This window comes from Triturus cristatus, chromosome 10, assembly GCF_964204655.1.
Source record: "Triturus cristatus chromosome 10, aTriCri1.1, whole genome shotgun sequence".
Taxonomy (NCBI): Eukaryota; Metazoa; Chordata; class Amphibia; order Caudata; family Salamandridae; genus Triturus; species Triturus cristatus.
The window spans coordinates 132322778-132341119 of NC_140593.1; the positions used below are offsets into that span (position 1 = coordinate 132322778).

Consider the following 18342-nt stretch of genomic DNA (forward strand, 5'->3'; position numbering starts at 1 on the left):
TATGCATGTGCAGGTACAGACATCTTTACTGCGATCTCCACCTTATTGACAATACAGGCTGTGTAGCAAATCTCAAATTGTCTGTAACATGCAACATAACAATCCACTTGAATTCAACGCATTGAGGGTCACAGGACCACTCGTCTCTAAATTACCTTCCTAATGCGTTGGGCTTCGATACCATGAGCTATTTCCTGGTCCTGATGTGGTCAGTCTCAATACCATGATCAATTTCCTGGTCCTGATGTGGTCAGCCTCAATACCATGAGCTATTTCGAGCTCCAAGGGGTGAGCTTGACACCATCTACGTTTCAATTTGCATTTAGTTACTTTGTTGGCTTGCCGGTGCAGTGTTGCTGTTGTTTAGGCGCAGTTGAGGGGCTTGGATAGCACTGTTAAAGGATGGAGATGCCTCATAATGGCAAATAGGTCTTCGAGTTCACTAAATATGTTACGCTGCAATGCAGCATCTTAAGATTGACTATTTACGTGTTGAAAATATTGTAGTTAATGCCTTTACTAAATCTTTAAAGTAAAAACAAACTCCCCTACCATCTTCTCTTAAAAGAGTATTTGAAACTGTCAGGCTTTCACATGCATTTGCCTTCTTACCCCCAGGATAGTGTTATGCAATCTCATTTACGGAAAAATAAAAGTGAGGGTTTGCTGGCGGCAGTGTTCCAGATAACAGACAGCTTGGTACATTTCTTCCTCTCTCATGACTGAGCCGTCTCTAGGTGCTGCAGGACATTTTCCACCTTCTTTTCTAAAAGCATCCAGCTAATTGGAGCTAAAATATCCCTGCAATTCTGTTTTCAGATGATGTCGGTATATTGCATGCTTGCAATGGCGAGCATGAATCTCGTTCCCTAGACAAGGCATTCTAGGGTGACCGCCTGCACACCAAGGACCAGACCACCAATTCCTTTCAGCTTTTCATCATACCCTTCCTCCTTAATCGCGTTTAGTCTTTTTAATTCCGGCTAGTAGAGGCATTTGTTCCTTAATTCAGTAAAACAGTAAGGTAATAAACAGGAGGCTTGGGAAAAGCTCTTTGTCATATGATGGTAAGTTTTGAAATGGAATGTTTCACAGAGCATAAAGTTCCTCTACGGCGCTCTACAGGGGATCTGGGTCAGCTCGCTTACCTGTACGTGTGCTTAAACTATGCACACAGTATAAATAGCAGAGAGTTCACGCTCTGGAAGTTTTTCTAGCTGAATTAAGCAGATACAAAAAGTGTGCCAGTTAAAATGTATGAAAACAATATTGAAATATTGACTTTGTCATTGCTTATTTCTCTGCTGGCTGCAGTGGGACTGCCATTTACAATCACCATTGAAAAAAAACACCACTGCAGACAGGGTAACCTTTTTGTAAGGTCCAAGGCTTTGGTAGTCCTCTCATGCCAAAGGCAGCATCAGGGTTGGTGGTGGATGCTAAGTCTCATGCACTTGTATCTCATTTTGCTGAGATTTGGTGAGAACCTTTTACAATGAGATACATCCTACACAGTTACTCCATCTGTTTATTGTCAGCTATTGCATAGCTAAAGTCTATAAAGTATTAAAAAGTAAGATCAGGGCAGTGAACCGAAAATAGTGATTTTGTTCCATAATTTCTCAAACCTCAATATTTCTTCTTGAGTATGCCATGATGTACTCAGTCTTGAGCATTCTTTCTTGAAGATGTCCAAGACTGGAGACATTCCTGTGTTTGCAAATAATCGTCCGAGTTATAGCTTAAGGTAGTAAATAAGATGGTGACTATAAAATGGAGATGGTGGATCAATTGCTTGTATTTTTTAACGAATAAAATGATGTATCTTTAGAATCCATTTAAGAAACGTCAACAACCAAGATTTACGAATGACGAAGAATTTAACTGTAGTGTACCAGGACTACTGGCATAGGCACAAGGTTGCTGTAGGAGCCCAATAATATTTCTTCCAGGCATTACAGGTGTCCAACAGGACATTTGTATGCCTCCGTTGGCACCAATGAAGACTTTAGAGAAAGCATCTTATGGGTGGACTCTATTGAGAGCTAGTGAGCCTGTGTAGAGACCAGGGCCCTCGAACCTTGTGTAGGATATCCGGAGTGTAGCTGCTGTTCTATGGCTCTGTGTAAAGCTCTCTAAAAGAACAGGAACAATTGAGATAGTTTTGCGGAAAAAGTAAAAGTGTATTTGCATACCCGAGTACTCTGTATCACTTAAAAGCGGTGCGGAAACTCAACATGTCTGTACCCAGTTGAGATGCTTTTGACATTTACTATAGTATGTATCAGTTCACAAAAGTAGACCTAGATATTTGCTTCTAAACAATGTATTTTACTGAAATCCTTTGTCTCCAAACTAGGTTGACTGAAAATAAGCTCAATGATGAGGTTGCTGAGCGCTTTGCTGAAATGCTGACAATCAACCGGACTTTGAAGAACCTCTGGTGAGTGCAAGGCCTCTTGATGTTTTTTTTTGAGACATCACAAAAGTAAGTAATTGAATGTAGTTGTAGTCTTGAGATCAATTATTGAGATTTATATGGGAGGAAGTACCCCCTGCTGTACATCATAAGGATATTGCAAGTCACTGAGGAGTTCCATGACCACATAGAGGAACACGCATTTACAATGCAATGGTCTCGGCAATATTATAGGTAGAGCTATTGGTATTGCTCATTATTTTTTTTATCATTTTTGTATCCCTAAATAAATGGCATTGTGATTTCTATTGGCATTAGCTTTTTTTTGCATATGTGATACCTATTGCATTAGCAGAGAGAGAGTGAGGTAGTGAGATAGAGAGAGAGAGTGAGGCATTGAAATAGAGAGTGAGGTAGTGAGAGAGAGTGAGGTAGATAGAGAGTGAGGTAGTGAGATAGAGAGAGTGAGGTAGTGAAAGAGTGAGGTAGTGAGGGAGAGGGATGTTGTGAGGTAGTGATATATAACCATAGAGTGATGTTGTGATGTAGTGAGATAGAGAGAGAGGTAGTGAAAGAGAGAGTGAAAGTGAGTTAGTGAGATAGAAAGAGTGAGGTAGTGAGATGGAGAGTGATTGAGGTAGTGAGTGAGAGAGAGTGAAGTTGTGAGGTTGTGAGCTAGAGAGTGAGGTAGTGATGTTTTGAGAGAGAGAAGTCGTGAGATAGTGAGGTAGTGAGATAGAGTGGAGTAGTGAGGTAGAGAGAGTTATGTAGTGAGAGAGAGTGAGGTAGTGAAACAGTGATGTAGTGAGGGGGAGGGATGTTGTGAGGTAGTGAGATGTAAGCAGAGTGGTGTTGTGATGTAGTGAGATAGAGAGAGGTAGTGAAAGAGACAGTGAAAGTGAGTTAGTGAGATAGAAAGAGTGAGGTAGAGAGATAGAGAGTGAGTGATGTAGTGAGTTAGAGAGAGAGTGAAGTTGTGATATAGAGAGTGAGGTAGTGAGAGAGTGAGGTAGTGATCTTTGTAGAGAGAGAAGTAGTGAGATAGTGAGGTAGTGATATAGATAGAGGGGAGTAGTGATGTATAGAGAGTTATGTAGTGAGAGAGAGTGAGGTAGATAGAGAGTGAGGTAGTGAAAGAGTGAGTTAGTGAGTGAGAGGTATTTTCTGACGTAGTGAGATAGAAACAGTGAGTGATGTTGTGAGGTAGTGAGATAGAGAAAGATTGAGGTAGTGAAAGAGAGAGTGAGGTAGTTAGGGATGTTGTGAGGTATTAAGATAGAAACAGAGAGTGATGTAGTGAAGTAGTGAGATAGAGTGAGGTAGTGAAAGAGTGAGTGTAAGTGACTTAGTGTATTTGAGAGAGAGAGTGAGGTAGTGAGATAGAGAGAGTGAATTAGTGAGTTAGAAAGAGAGAGTGAAGTTGTGAGGTAGTGAGAGAGTGATGTAGTGAAGTTTTTAGAGAGTGTGTTGTGATATAGTGAGGTAGTGAGAGTGAGATAGAAATAGATAGTGATGTAGTGATAGAGAGTGAGGTAGTGAGACAGAGAAAGAGTGAAGTTTTAAGTAGTGTTAGAGTGAGAGATAGTTACTGTGGTAGTGTTATTGTGTTGCTGTGAGAAAGAGAGAGTTGAGTAGTGAGTTAGAGAGTGAGGTAGAGAGTTAGTGAGAGACAGTGTAGTATAGTGAGAGGTAGTGAGAGATAGTGAGGTAGTGAGAGAGAGAGAGAGTTAGGGAGAGAGAGTGACGTAGGCGGGGTGGGGGGTGTTTTTGTGCCCCAGTGGCTGTTTGTTGCGTTGGAGCTGGGACACCAGAGGCGAGGCAGGGGGAGGATGCGCAAGGAGAGATAGAGGCGGGGGAGGCGGGGCTGCGTGGAGTGGGCTGTGTCTCCGACCCTGGGGGGGGTTGTTGGCACAGGGATGCAGAGCTGCTGGTCACCGTCCTATGGGGGGGACAATATGCGTGGATGGGCGTGCGGGTGGACAGGGAGTGTGTGAGCAAACTATGCAGGCCCCTCCCCAAGTTAAAACCCCACGCTCGACCCGACCGGGGATTTATGACGATGAATTATGGAGGGTATTAAGGATGTTTCAAGATATTTAGAGGAGTTTCAATCAATCAATCAATCAATGACATTTATAGAGCGCACTACATACCCGTAGGGTCTCAAGGCGCTGGGGGTGGGGGGGTGCCGCTACTGCTCGAACAGCCAGGTCTTCAGCTTTTTCCTGAAGGAGAGGTGGTCTTGGGTCAGGCGCAGGTCGGTCGGGAGGGAGTTCCAGGTCTTGGCGGCCAGGTAGGAGAAGGACCTTCCTCCTGTAGTCGCTCTTCGGATGCGGGGGACGGCGGCGAGGGCGTGGTTGGCTGATCGGAGGTGGCGTTTGGGAGCGTAGAAGTTGATTCGGCTGTTGAGGTAGCTCGGGCCTTGGTCGTGTAGGGCTTTGTGTGCGTGGGTGAGGAGGCGGAAGGTGATTCTTTTGTTGACGGGGAGCCAGTGCAGGTCTCTCAGATGTCCGGAGATGTGGCTGGTTCGTGGGATGTCGAGGATGAGTCTGGCTGAGGCGTTCTGGATCCGCTGGAGTCTCTTCTGGAGCTTGGCGGTGGTACCGGCGTAGAGGGTGTTGCCGTAGTCCAGTCGGCTGGTGACGAGGGCCTGGGTGACGGTCTTCCTGGTCTCGGTGGGGATCCACCAGAAGATCTTCCGTAGCATGCGTAGGATGTTGAAGCACGCCGAGGAGACGTTGTTGACTTGCCTGGTCATGGAGAGGGAGGAGTCCAGGATGAAGCCCAGGTTGCGTGCATGGTCTGTCGGTTTGGGTGCGGTGCTCAGGGCGGGAGGCCACCAGGAGTCGTCCCAGGCGGAGGGTGAGGAGCCCAGGATGAGGACCTCCGTCTTGTCCGAGTTCAGTTTCAGGCGGCTGGTCGTCATCCACTTGGCTACCTCTTTCATCCCTTCGTGCAGGTTGGCTCTGGCGGCGGCGGGGTCGTTGGTCAGGGAGAGGATCAGCTGGGTGTCGTCGGCGTAGGAGATTCTGCACTAATATGGGAGAGGAAGGCGGTTACAGAGGCTGACAGTGCCAGGGCGCATTCAGGACGATTGAGGCGGTGGTTGGGCTCTGCCCAATTATGCGGCAGAACAGCGGTGTAGCTTTGCCCTGCTGAGGCCTCTCAAGGGTCCCGGCAGGAGACTCGGGGGATGGGGGACCGGAGTGCCTTTGCCGACGAAAGAGGGCGGGGGGTGGACATGGCTCTCGATCCCTACAGGCCTCTGGGGGGATTGGGCGCCTTCACTTACGAAAGAAGGTGGAAAGGGGACAGGCATGGCGCTCTTGGTTTGTGGGTTCTGGGGGCAGACGGAGGGCGTCCAGGAGGAGGAATTTGGGGGAGGGAGGGGTGGGCGGTATGGGTCATGCCCGGGCTCCAGTGGGCGTTACCTCACATTGGGTGGTGGGTGGCAAGGCCAGGCACCGCAGGGGCGCGGAGCCCAAAGTTAGGGGTTGGCGTCATTTAGTTGGTAGCAGGAGTAATGGGCTCCGGGGGGAAATGGGTGGCTAAGAGCCACCGACTTTGGAGCGGGAGGAGAAGGGGAGCGCAAGGAGGCGCATTAAAGCCGGAGTGGGACGGCAAGGTTAGAGAGAGGCACGGGAGTTGTTCATGGATGGTGCAGCAGGGGAGAAGTTAGGAGGTTGTCATCAGCAGTCCACATGTAGCGGCGGGTACAGTGGAGGTTGTGCATCGCGTGCTGGGGACAGGTTCGGTGGGGTTTTTTCGAAGGGTTTTGTGGCCAGGATAATGGCCGCGGTCCGGGCGGTAAAGACGGGAATGCATGGGCTGGCAGAGGCTGGACCCAGTTGGGTGGCGGAGGTGACTGGTGACTCTGCAGATATGACCCTGCTATGTTAAATTTTCTTGCAGTTTGCACAAAATCACCCTGATCATGGTTTTATAAGTGTGACGGTGGAGGAACATTTTAAACTTTACATTTATTGGGATTGACGAGGTAATTGTAGGGGTAGGAGCTATAGTTTCTCGCAAACTATTGTGACTGCGAATTTGGCGGGAAGCAGGGGCAGCCGAGTTCATAGGGAAGGTATTGCGGTAGTTGAATGATAGGCTAGTGGGCGAGAATGGCGGCAAAGGCAGCGGAATGTGCCTTTAATTTACCTAGGCAGGGTTGCGCACGTAGGGCTGGGGAGAGCGGCGAGAATGTCGGTGCCTTTCCATACTACCGTTACCGCATAAAAGATGGTGGGGGCTGCGCCTGTAGTATAATTATACGCCAGTGTGCCAGAATGGCGGCAAAACACGGTGGGATACACCTTTATTTTACTAAGGCTGTTGTTGCGCACGTAGGGTACAGCGAACGGCAGGAGTGTTAGGGCGTTTTCATAATATAGTTACCGCATAATAAGGCGGTGGGCGGGGCGACAGAGCGGCAATTTTACAGGCCTAATGGTACGGGCGGGTGAGTTATGCTCCCGCTTGATTTACACAAGTTGACCCATTTAAAGGCTATCGTTTTCTGCAGCATTCACAAAGGTGAAGTTTCCTTTAAAGAAAATAATGACGAAACCCACAATTTCTGTGCAGTATGGGTCAATAGTTAATAGCATCCCCAGTTATTCATGTGCAGAAACATGTCACCATAATATACTGGGCCAGGATTCCAGAAGAAATCTTCGCAGCTGGAAGGGGGGGGGGGGGGGCACAGGCGGCTTCCTCCCCTCCTCATGGAAGCCTGGCTTGGTGGAGTCTAGCCGTGAAAGGGGCAGCCTTCCGCCGGAATAGGGAGGGTTGTCATGTCGGCGCACATGTCTTCGGTGCCTTGCAATGAGCGTTAGATAGGTGGCAAAAGAGAAGAAGTTAGGAGGGTAATGCAGCACCTTGGGGGCAGGGGGAGACCGAAGAGGCGCACGCTGCCGAAAGATAGTCAGTGAATGCTGCACTGCTAGCTCCGGCACTCTGCATAAGAGCTGTAACAACTTGCGGCTGACCCCGTCTTGGTGCACGCATAAATAGAATGCCTTACTTAGAACCCCCCACATTCTGCCCCAATAAAAAGCACTACTCCTTTTAATTTACACTCACAACAGCAAGAAGATCCTCACGGCCACAGACATAGAGGCGCTCGGCAGGGCCGCCATTTTCTCCCTACTCAAGCCGTCCAGGAAGAGGATGCCGCGCGCGCCGCTACCAACTTCCGGTCCGCAGAAACCATGCATGTGCATGCGACACTCTGTAGCGTGACTGTAGGGGGCGCTCGCAGGAGTGCAGCCCCCAACTTGAGGTAAACGGCTAATATTGTGGGACAAATTACCAGTGGCCGTTTAAAAAAATCATAACGCAACAATACCCGTGCCTAAATTAAAAGAAACGATTTTTAATAGTGAAACCGATCGTAGGTAAGTAAAACAATCAAATGGTTCGATGTGTTATGTGCCTAAACTCATCTAAAAATATGTTGGCGGAACACAACCGTAATAATTGTCGTTCGAAGGATTTAAATAAAATAGTCGCATTTCTTCAGCCTATCTTTCGTGATCTTTGCGTACATGCAAAGTCTTTGCTAAGTTTCAAGATGGCCGTCGGTGTTGTGTGAAACGGTCAATGTTTCTTGTATCGAACCGACGACCATGTTTGGAATGAAAGTCGCCCTTTCCCTGCAGTGCAATGTAAGCGCAGCTCTTCCAGCATCTTTCCATACTCCACAGCCACATTGCATCTTAGAACAAGCATTAACAAGAAACACGACAGAATCAGAGAGAGACAATTGCCTTTCTCCGAGACGAAGCAGAAATGCCTCGGAGAAAGGCAGCGGCGGTTTCGAATTCGGGGGCGTGTTTTTCTTTTCTCTCCTCTTGCCATTGGCTGGAGGAGATAATTAGAAAAATTGCAAAAAACACGCCCCGAATCCGAAAAGGACGGGGCCTGTTCGGAGAGACAAACCTCTTCTCCAATGGCTGGCCAGCATTCAAGAGGCCAGCCAATGGAGAAGAGGGGCGGGTTCAAGCCCCTCTTCTCCAAGTCATTAAATCTCGCGAGCGAGACTGCGCAAGCGCAGCCTTCACTAGCCGAGACCTAAAAAGGCCGAAGGCCGATTTTCTTCATAAGCTGTGGAACTCTGAGATGATAGGTAGCTTTATTATCATGTGCAGCAGGTTGTAAACCATCACTTCCCCCCAAACCACTCAAAGCTTTGGTGCATAGCTCCATCATTTGAAAGAGAGAGCATGTTTGCAAATATGAAGAATAAAAATAGAATCTCTAGTGCAAAATTGAACACACAAAAAAGCGGTTAGATATTTGTTGCAAAAAGATATTCGAATCCGTTTAACATGAACCAATTATTTTTTTAATGCCCCAGCATCAGGGAATGTGTAGACACATGCAGAACGATTCTAACTTTTCTATATTTACCTAAGGAGTGTAGAAAAACATATTGCCTTAAATATCAGTTTTCTGCTGGTCAATGTAGAGCTAGAAAAACAAAGCAGAAGGAAGAAAAGCCATGTTTCGTTTTCCTTCTTTAAACTACTTCTTTAATTATGTTTGTTATCTGACATGCCTTTTTCTTCAGCTGTTTGCTCTGGCAGTAGGTGTTGTGACACCAGAACTCAACTGCAATAAGTTAGTACAGTTGAATTTTGTCATATTTTTTCATAATAGATAACTAAGGGCCATATGTATCAAGGCGAATTGCGATCGCAAATGCTGAAATTCGCAGAATTTCAGCATTTGCAATTTGGCCTAGTGCTATGTATGAAAGCACAACTGTCTCGCAAATTAAGGAATCGCAAAATTTGCGATTCCTTATTTTGCGAATGCATTTAAGGAATCGCAAATTGCGATTCCTTAAATGCAATGTATGAAGCACCTAAGTTGTGCGAATATGGCATAAGGAATCGCAAACTACCACCAACTACAGGTTGGTTGTAATTTGCGATTTCTTTAAAAAATGCACATTTTAGCATTTTTCAAAGTGGCATGTGGCGCACATACATGGGCATGTAATTGCGCCACATGTGCACCCATGCTCATTTCAGGGGTGCAACAGGGTGTCCTTTTGACACCCTGGCACACTTGAAATTGCATTCTCAATTTGCGATTCTCTAATTGGGAATCGCAAATTGAGAATGTCTTCCCATTCATTCCTAGGGGCTCTAGGCCCATAGGAATGAATGGGAGGTATTCCTTAATTGCGAATCACAATTTGCAATTCGCAATTAAGGAATATGTAGGATTTGCAAAATTTATTGCAAATCCTACATACATCGCGCTTTGCGATTCTCAAATAGCGATTCTCAAAAATTTGCTATTTGAGAATCGCAAAATCTAACATTGATACATATGGCCATTAGTGCTTCAGAAGTCGCTAATTATAAAGAGTTTAGAAACTGGCTTATAACACACGAATTGCAGAATCCCATGCATTATATATAAGATCATTGATCAGAGAAGGGGCTGTGGTGCGGTGAAGACTGTAGAGCACCACAGTCCAGAGAGCACAGAATGGTTTATGTCAAACAGCTTAACCTCTGGAACCTCTTAGCCCACTGCTCAGAAGCAAAAGGATTCATTACATTGGCAAGAGTTCATCATTAAAAGCTAAACAGTTTAATTTCTTAAGACTGACTGCCTAAAAGGAACTCACAGTATGTTAAAGATGTTCATGCAGATGTTTGGGAAGAAGTGGTAGTGTAAGGGCATTGACTTTCTGATCCTGGACCTGTGCTCTCCAAGATGGCTCCAGTCAATGTGGGCTCTAAACAGTGGCAGCTATTGACCTTCAAATCACTGAATACCTATTGAACCAGGGGATTAATGGGGTTCTCCTCCCAAAACATTTTTAAAAAAGTAGCTGAAACAATACATTTTTCTGCACATTGTGCTATAATGCCAATGAATTTTGATGGAACATGCAGTAATCTTTCTGATACTATTCAAGGGTGTTGGAAGTTTACCTGCAAAAAGAAATGTTTGCGAAAATGGCACCACAGTGCATCTTGCAGCGTCGTTTCCCTGAAATAATATGTAAAACATCGTGGGTGATGCAGACAGTCCAGAAAACACTATTTCACATGGATGGTCATTTTGAACAGCACCTTTCTTTTTTCCCCTTTTGTCTCCATCCCACCCTTTCCCCTATCTTGTACTTGGAAGAGACAGAGTCAAAATACCAAATGCAGGCATCTTACAGTCTCATGCTATGGCCACCAGAGCTATTGTGCAGGTTGAGGTGAGCTTACTGCTTGGGAGAGCTGACAAGCTACACCAGCCTCACTTCACAGTGATTTTTTATCAGGCTTCGGTTTTGCATATACATTTATCTATATATTTGAAAGTAAAATAATTTTGTCCCCAAGAATTAACTTGTCCATTTATAAAAATAAAGCAAAACCAAAGAAATGATGGAAGGAGTGTTGAACATTGCAAGCACTCACCCCCAGTCAACTGATCTGGGTTCAATCCATCACCATTCTTTAGCCCACTCTGCCACCCCAGTTCAGACATGGCCATATGCAAATCAGTCTGACCCTATGCCTCATGGGAACAGTCCAGCCCGAACTGCCAAGCCATGTCTTCCCTGGACCGGAAACAAGCTTCCTAGGACCGGTTTCTGGCATTTCAGTCGTCTTCAGCCAGGCTTGCTTGAATCCAGTGGCAAAGTGAGCAAGGGACTCCCGTCTGAGCATACCCTGCCAACTTATGGCGAACAAAGCAAAACCAAAGGAATTGATGGACGGAGTGTTGAACATTGCAAGCACTCACCCCCAGTCAACTGATCTGGGTTTAATCCATCACCGTTCTTTAGCCCACTCTGCCACCCCAGTTCAGACATGCCCATATGCAAATCAGTCTGACCCTGTGCCTCATGGGAACAGTCCAGCCCGAACTGCCAAGCCATGTCTTTCCTGGACCGGAAACAAGCTTCCTAGGACCGGTTTCTGGAATTTCAGCTGTCTTCAGCCTGGCTTGCTTGAATCCAGTGGCAAAGTGAGCAAGGGACTCGCGTCAGAGCATACCCTGCCAACTTACGGTGAACAAAGCAAAACCAAAAGAAATGATGGACGGAGTGTTGAACATTGCAAGCACTCACCCCCAGTCAACTGATCTGGGTTGAATCCATCACCGTTCTTCAGCCCACTCTGCCACCCCAGTTCAGACATGGCCATATGCAAATCAGTCTGACCCTGTGCCTCATGGGAACAGTCCAACCCGAACTGCCAAGCCATGTCTTCCCTGGACCGGAAACAAGCTTCCTAGGACCGGTTTCTGGCATTTCAGCCGTCTTCAGCCAGGCTTGCTTGAATCCAGTGACAAAGTGAGCAAGAGACTCACGTCTGAGCATACCCTGCCAACTTATGGCGAACGAAGCAAAACCAAAGGAAATGATGGACGGAGTGTTGAACATTGCAAGCACTCACCCCCAGTCAACTGATCTGGGTTTAATCCATCACCGTTCTTTAGCCCACTCTGCCACCCCAGTTCAGACATGGCCATATGCAAATCAGTCTAACCCTGTGCCTCATGGGAACAGTCCAGCCCGAACTGCCAAGCCATGTCTTCCCTGGACCGCAAACAAGCTTCCTAGGACAGGTTTCTGGCATTTCATCCGTCTTCAGCCAGGCTGGCTTGAATCCAGTGGCAAAGTGAGCAAGGGACTCCCGTCTGAGCATACCCTGCCAACTTATGGCGAACAAGGCAAAACCAAAGGAAATGATAGACGGGGTGTTGAACATTGCAAGCACTCACCCCCAGTCAACTGATCTGGGTTTAATCCATCACCGTTCTTTAGCCCACTCTGCCACCCCAGTTCAGACATGGCCATATGCAAATCAGTCTGACCCTGTGCCTCATGGGAACAGTCCAGCCCGAACTGCCAAGCCATGTCTTCCCTGGACCGGAAAGTTGACTGGGGGTGAGGGCTTGCAATGTTCAACACTCCGTCCATCATTTCCTTTGGTTTTGCTTAGTTCGCCATTAGTTGGCAGGGTATGCTCAGACGTGAGTCCCTTGCTCACTTTGCCACTGGATTCAAGCAAGCCTGGCTGAAGACGGCTGAAATGCCAGAAACCGGTCCTAGGAAGCTTGTTTCCGGTCCAGGGAAGACATGGCTTGGCAGTTCGGGCTGGACTGTTCCCATGAGGCACAGGGTCAGACTGATTTGCATATGGCCATGTCTGAACTGGGGTGGCAGAGTGGGCTAAAGAACGGTGGTGGATTAAACCCAGATCAGTTGACTGGGGGTGAGTGCTTGCAATGTTCAACACTCCGTCAATCATTTCCTTTGGTTTTGCTCCATTTATAAAAATACACACATTTTGCTATCATATACAAGCTTTTAACTTTGGGAAAGAGATACATTCTCCAAAGAAAAAATCTTTTTATTTTCATGACAATTGTTGTACCTAAATACTAGCATTTTTTTATTGTTAATTAATAAGTGTTTAATGGCTTAATATTAGTCATTTCATCAACTACTCATTTGATTTGTACTATTTCCAAATGTAGATAGATTCTACATTATGTGCCCATATATAACGATCTCAGGGGTGAACATTATATGTCAAATAGTGCTATTATAAGCATTATATGAGAATCGGGCATCACCATGCCCAGAATATGCTAAGAAGTAGCACAGTTATACCTGGGGTGGACAGGGTTAGGTAATGTTGCGTTATGTTGCGTTATGTTGCGTTATGTTGAGTTATGTTGTGTTGTGTTGTGTTACGTTGTGTTATGTTGCAACAAGTTGCGTTATTTTGTGTTACGTTATGTTATATTGCAGTATGTTACATTGTTATGTTGCATTAAGTTGCGTTTTGTTATGTTACAGTATGTTATGTTGCGTTATGTTGCACTGCATTACGTATGTTATGTTGCAATGTGTTACGTGGCATTGTGTTATACAAATTTAAAGAGCACACTACCATCCTATCACTAGGAAGGGTGTCATGTCGCTGAGCAGGTGTGAGCCTAGACAAACCGAGGACCTAATGGGACTACTCAAAAAGCTAGGTCTTAAGGTTCTTGCAAAATTCAAAAAGTGAATGGGAGGCTCTTATGTGTAGCAGCAGGCCGTTCCACTTTGGAGAAGGGATATAGGAGAAGGCTGAATGGCTGGAACTGGTTTTTGTCTCTGTGTGGGATGTGCACAAGTAGGAGTCCAGATGAGCGGAGCTGTATGGCAGGTTTGAAAAAGCAGATGCAAATGTTGATGTATGCTGAGCCAGTGTTACGAAGTGCCATGAAAGTGTGGGTGAGGAGTTTGAATTGTGCTTGTTTGTGTGTGGGGAGCCAGTGGAGCTCCTGCAGATGTGGTGTGATGTGACTGCAGCGTGGGAGGTTGAGAGTGATTCTGGCCACCAAGTTCTAAATGTCTGGAGCCTTCTGGTGATTTTTATGTTGATCCCGGCATAGAGGCCAGCTTGCTTGTGACTAGGGCTGTTTTCCAGGTGCTGATTGAAAGCCAGTTGAAAATGTTCTTCAGCAACTTCAGGGTATGGAAGAATGAGGTGGTCATGGTGTTGACTTGAGCGGTCATGTGAAGTTTGCTTTGAAGATTATCTTGAAGTTCTTAGGGAATGTGGTGGTGGGGCGGGGAGGCATTGGTCCTACTCTTTTGGTCATCCAGTGGAGTCCCACAGTGAAGTGTTCTTCCCACGATCACAATTTCGGTTTTGTTGTTGACCAGCTTTAGACATTTGGTCTTCCTCTAGTGGGCGGTTTCATTCATGCAGGCATTGAACTTGATCCAATTACTTGTCTGTGAGGGAGAGAACGAGTTGTGTCGTCAACGTAGGAGAAGATGTTGATGTTGTGAGAGTAGTTGATGCTCGCTAGCGGGATCGTGTATGCTTTGAAGAGGGTCGGACTCAGGGAGGATCCTTGTGGTACTCCACAGATGAGGTGTCAGTCGTCTGCGGTGTCTTGTACCAAGCTGACCGACTGCGTCCTTCTAGTCAGGAAGAAGCAGATCCATCGCAGTTTGAGTTCTGTTGTCTTGTAGGAGTTGGGTGAGGACGGAGTGGGATGCCCACAAAATGGCAAGCATTGCCACCTTGTTGCCAGAACTATCATAATAACACAGTTGGATGCCATCATGCCAAGGGTGGCTACAATGCCAGCACTACCATTTGCCAGAGCAAAATATTATTCTAAAGGCGGTCATGAGGGGTAGGTAAAATAAGCATTTTATATGAAATTTACTTGCCCAATGTCTTGCATGAAAACTGAATTTCAAAGGACAACTCACACGAGATACCAGTAGAAGACTGGTTAAACCAGAAATTCTCTTAGCCATGGTCTAGACATTTTCTATTCAAATCAGCATCCTGCTGGTAAAAATGTTGGGGAACAATGAGGCAGCAAAATTATGGTATTTTATAATGATTTCTCATTTAGTTTGTGCTATATTTCTGCAAGTCATATCAGTTTGTAGTATTATTAATATTTGTAAAGTATGCGATTTCCACAGATGTCCTGGCACTAGTGACCACACGGCATGAGCGCTACATAAAAAAGCTGATCATTGCTTAAATGTGTTTATATTTCAGATCTGTTTTATTAATATGATAGAACATAAACACATACCACAGTACAATGCATATAGCAGACAGAAGCTGGTGGTAATCTGTACATTGATAAACAGGGGAGTCATCGAGAGCAACAGGCAGATGGCCGCACATATCTAGCATCTTAAAGACCGAGCACAGAGACGTAATTCAATTAGAAAGTAATGACTTGCGTTAGAAGGAGCAGGCAAGCACTTTACTCAACGCAACATATATTCATGTTTTTAATTGCTTTCTGATGGATTATTAGTTAGAGAGGCACCCCAGCTCGAGAAGGCGTTCCAAGCAATCAATCAGGGGGTTTATAGAGTGTGCTACTCACCCGTGAGGGTCTCAAGGCGCTCGGGGGGGGCCAGCTCCTACTCAGTCGAAGAGCAGGATCTTGAGGTCCTTTCTGAAGGTGTGCAGGTTCAGGGATTGTCTGGTGCTGATTGGGAGTTTGTTCCAGGTCTTGGCTGCGATGTAGGAGAACGCCCTTCCTCCTGCTCTGCTTCTGCGGATGCGGGGGACCTCTGCTAGGGCGAGGTCGGCCGACCGGAGATTCCTTTTGGGTGCGTGGAAACAGACTCTTTCGTTGAGATATTTGGGTCTGATGCTGTGGAGGGCTTTGTATGTGTGTGTGATAAGCTTGAAGGTTATTCTCTTCTCGACGGGGAGCCAGTGTAGGTCACGGAGGTGTTGCATCATGTGTTCATGACGGGGAGTCCCGAGCACGAGTCTGGCCGCGGCGTTCTGGATGGTTTGGAGCTTGTGTAGGAGGGACTTCTTGATGCCGGCATAGAGGGCATTTCCGTAGTCCAGTCTGCTAGTAATGAGTGCATGGGTGACGGTTTTTCTGTGCTCGGTGGGGATCCATATGAAGGTCTTTCGTAGGATGCGGAGGCCGTTGTAGCTGGTGGAGGCGATGGCGTTGATCTGGCGGGTCACCGAGAGGGAGGAGTCGAGGATGATGCCGAGCTTCCGCGCGTGGTCTGTCGGGTTGGGGGGGGGGGGGGCTGCTGAGGGCGGAGGGCCACCATGTGTTGTCCCAGGCAGATGTCGAGGGTCCCAGGATGAGGACCTCTGTCTTCTCAGTGTTGAGCTTCAGGCAGCTGTCCTTCATCCAGGCTGCGACGTCCTTCATTCCTTCCTGGAAGCTGATCCTGGTGTCCTCGAGCCTTAGATAGCCTGAAAGTGAAAGGTCTGCCACCCTGTTGAGGTTTCCTTGCCTTTTCTACCACTAAAAGAAAAGAAAAGCCAATGAGGAATATAAAATCCATGAGGTTAATTAAACACCTCATTGATTAAAAATAAGGTACAAGTGGAAACTAAATACACCCCAGTTTTGTGAATTTCGCATATAGCCTGCATAATAAGAAATGTGTCTTAGCCTAGTCGTCGTCCACTTGCAACATTCTCCACATCAGATGAAGCAGAGACTACTACTGCTACAGCAGGAAGGGTTTCAATAACAACCAAATGAAAGTCAGGAAAGGACATCAGTCTTCCTGTGGTGGTCTGCCGATAGACTACTTACACATTCCATGTTACTAACTGAATCAGGTGGGTAGCCGACTTCTTCTACCATGTGCGAGTTTTACAACTTGTGCCATACATTAGAGCATGTGTGAACTCTTATTAATGGGCAGTTTCTGGCAGATAGATGATCATCTAAATGAGGGAAGGTTGGAAGTTGGCTTTCTTGACCACAGCGCTGATTTGTGGGGAGGAATTGTGATCTGAATTGAAGATGATCCCCAGATTTCTGACCTGTGGGATGGATGCTCAAGTTTGAAGGGCAGTTGAATAGGCGAGACTAGGACCCAGCCTCCCCTGCAATTTAGGACTTCAGGTTTTGATCCGTACAGACAAAGATAGCTTTCATTCATACAACCGTAGACATGACCAAGGCACTCTGTAATACTTTCCCACTTCTCCGTGCGGTTCGCAAGGTGGATGTGTATCTGTATGTCATCTTTGTAATAACTGGAATTTCACCTGACGACCGCCTAAAAGTTAAACTAATGGAAGCATGTTAATATTCAAGAGAAACGGGAAGAGTAAGAGTCCCTGCAAACTCCACATTGTACTTTACAGGAGAAAGACTGCCCCCCCTACCTGCTTGCAGTGCCCGTGGGCCTGCAACCACAAAGACACCATCATGGCCCGGGGAAGCATGCAGGCCTGTTGGCCTGGAGAGGAATCACGACATGCTGTGTGAAAATGCACTAAAAATAGGCATAACCACTTGATAAGCACGCTGGAGCTACGTGGAGCTACGTAGGCCTGGGAGCACTGAAGCTGACGAGGTGCTCACTGAGACCAGCAGCACTGATAACCACTTGAGTGGGTGGGAGCCGTTAGGAGCGCTGCTTCTGTACAATAACGGCCTCATGCAGAACCAGCTACAGATGGAATTTCCCAGCATCACTGGTGCTTTGCAGCGGTTTGAGATCTTAGTTTCTGGCTGCTCAAATAGGTGTAATTTCTAATATTTATATGTCTCCCTCATCTTCGTTGCTTGATTTTTGCCCACGAGACGGTGTCACTCATAGTTGTTGAATGTCACTCAAAATTGCACTGAATTTATGAAAATGTCACACATAGCAATCTGAAACCTTGGCAGCTATGGGAGTGTGAGGATGAGATCTTCTCTTATATTTGCCAGTGATTATTCTATGCTTTGGGAGGGCGTGAACCATGATTGAAGATAAACGCATGCACACTAACTCTCAGACACTCGCAGCCCGCAGCAACCAAGACTTATTTCTTGCCTCTCAAAGTATCGTGTAGTGACATTAACACCAGCTGTTCATCTGGATTGTGCTCCTCTGTTGGGCCCCACTGCTTACCCCATGGTAGGCTGGGTGCACACACTAACTGTCTGATTGACTTGGTAGAGCTTGTAATTCATCCAATCATGATGCAACATTAGCCGTAAGATGATTAGCTGTGATAAGGCCCTTGAATTCTAATCACACTAAGTGTGGTGCAAGACCTAAAATTGAATATGGAACTTTGACGTATTGAGTATTAGCATCCGCAATTTTATGCAGTTGCTCTTTAAACATGGAACTAGAGCACTTGTGCTCCAAACACAACCTATTCCTGTGTGATGAGCAAGCAATGCTCTACTGGCCATGCAGTTCTTTCTGTCATATTCCAAGGAAATCTTGAGTGACAGGGAAAAGAAATCAGATGAGATACCCCCCAAACTCTTATGAGAATCCTACCCAAAATGGAGAGAGAAGGAATTCCGAGCTGATGCCCAGCATTCTGTCAGGTTGCAGTGAAGCAGAAAGATACAAGCATCTGCATGGCTTTGCTCACTCACCACCCTAGAAGAGCATTAGACCCAGTGATAAGCAATAT

General features: G+C 46.3%; 1 protein-coding gene across 5 annotated transcripts in view; it reads left to right on the forward strand.

Annotated features, from left to right (window-relative positions):
- NOD1 (nucleotide binding oligomerization domain containing 1) overlaps window positions 1–18342 on the forward strand; it is a 559036-nt gene that overhangs the window by 274018 nt on the left and 266676 nt on the right. For all 5 annotated transcript variants that reach the window (XR_014970015.1, XR_014970014.1, XM_085630630.1 and 2 more), the window contains one exon: window positions 2360–2443. Coding sequence is in view for 3 of the 5 variants with exons in the window: in XM_085630630.1 (XP_085486756.1) it covers window positions 2360–2443 (84 nt within the window). In the remaining 2 variants the exon portion in view is untranslated. The remainder of the gene's footprint in view (window positions 1–2359; window positions 2444–18342) is intronic.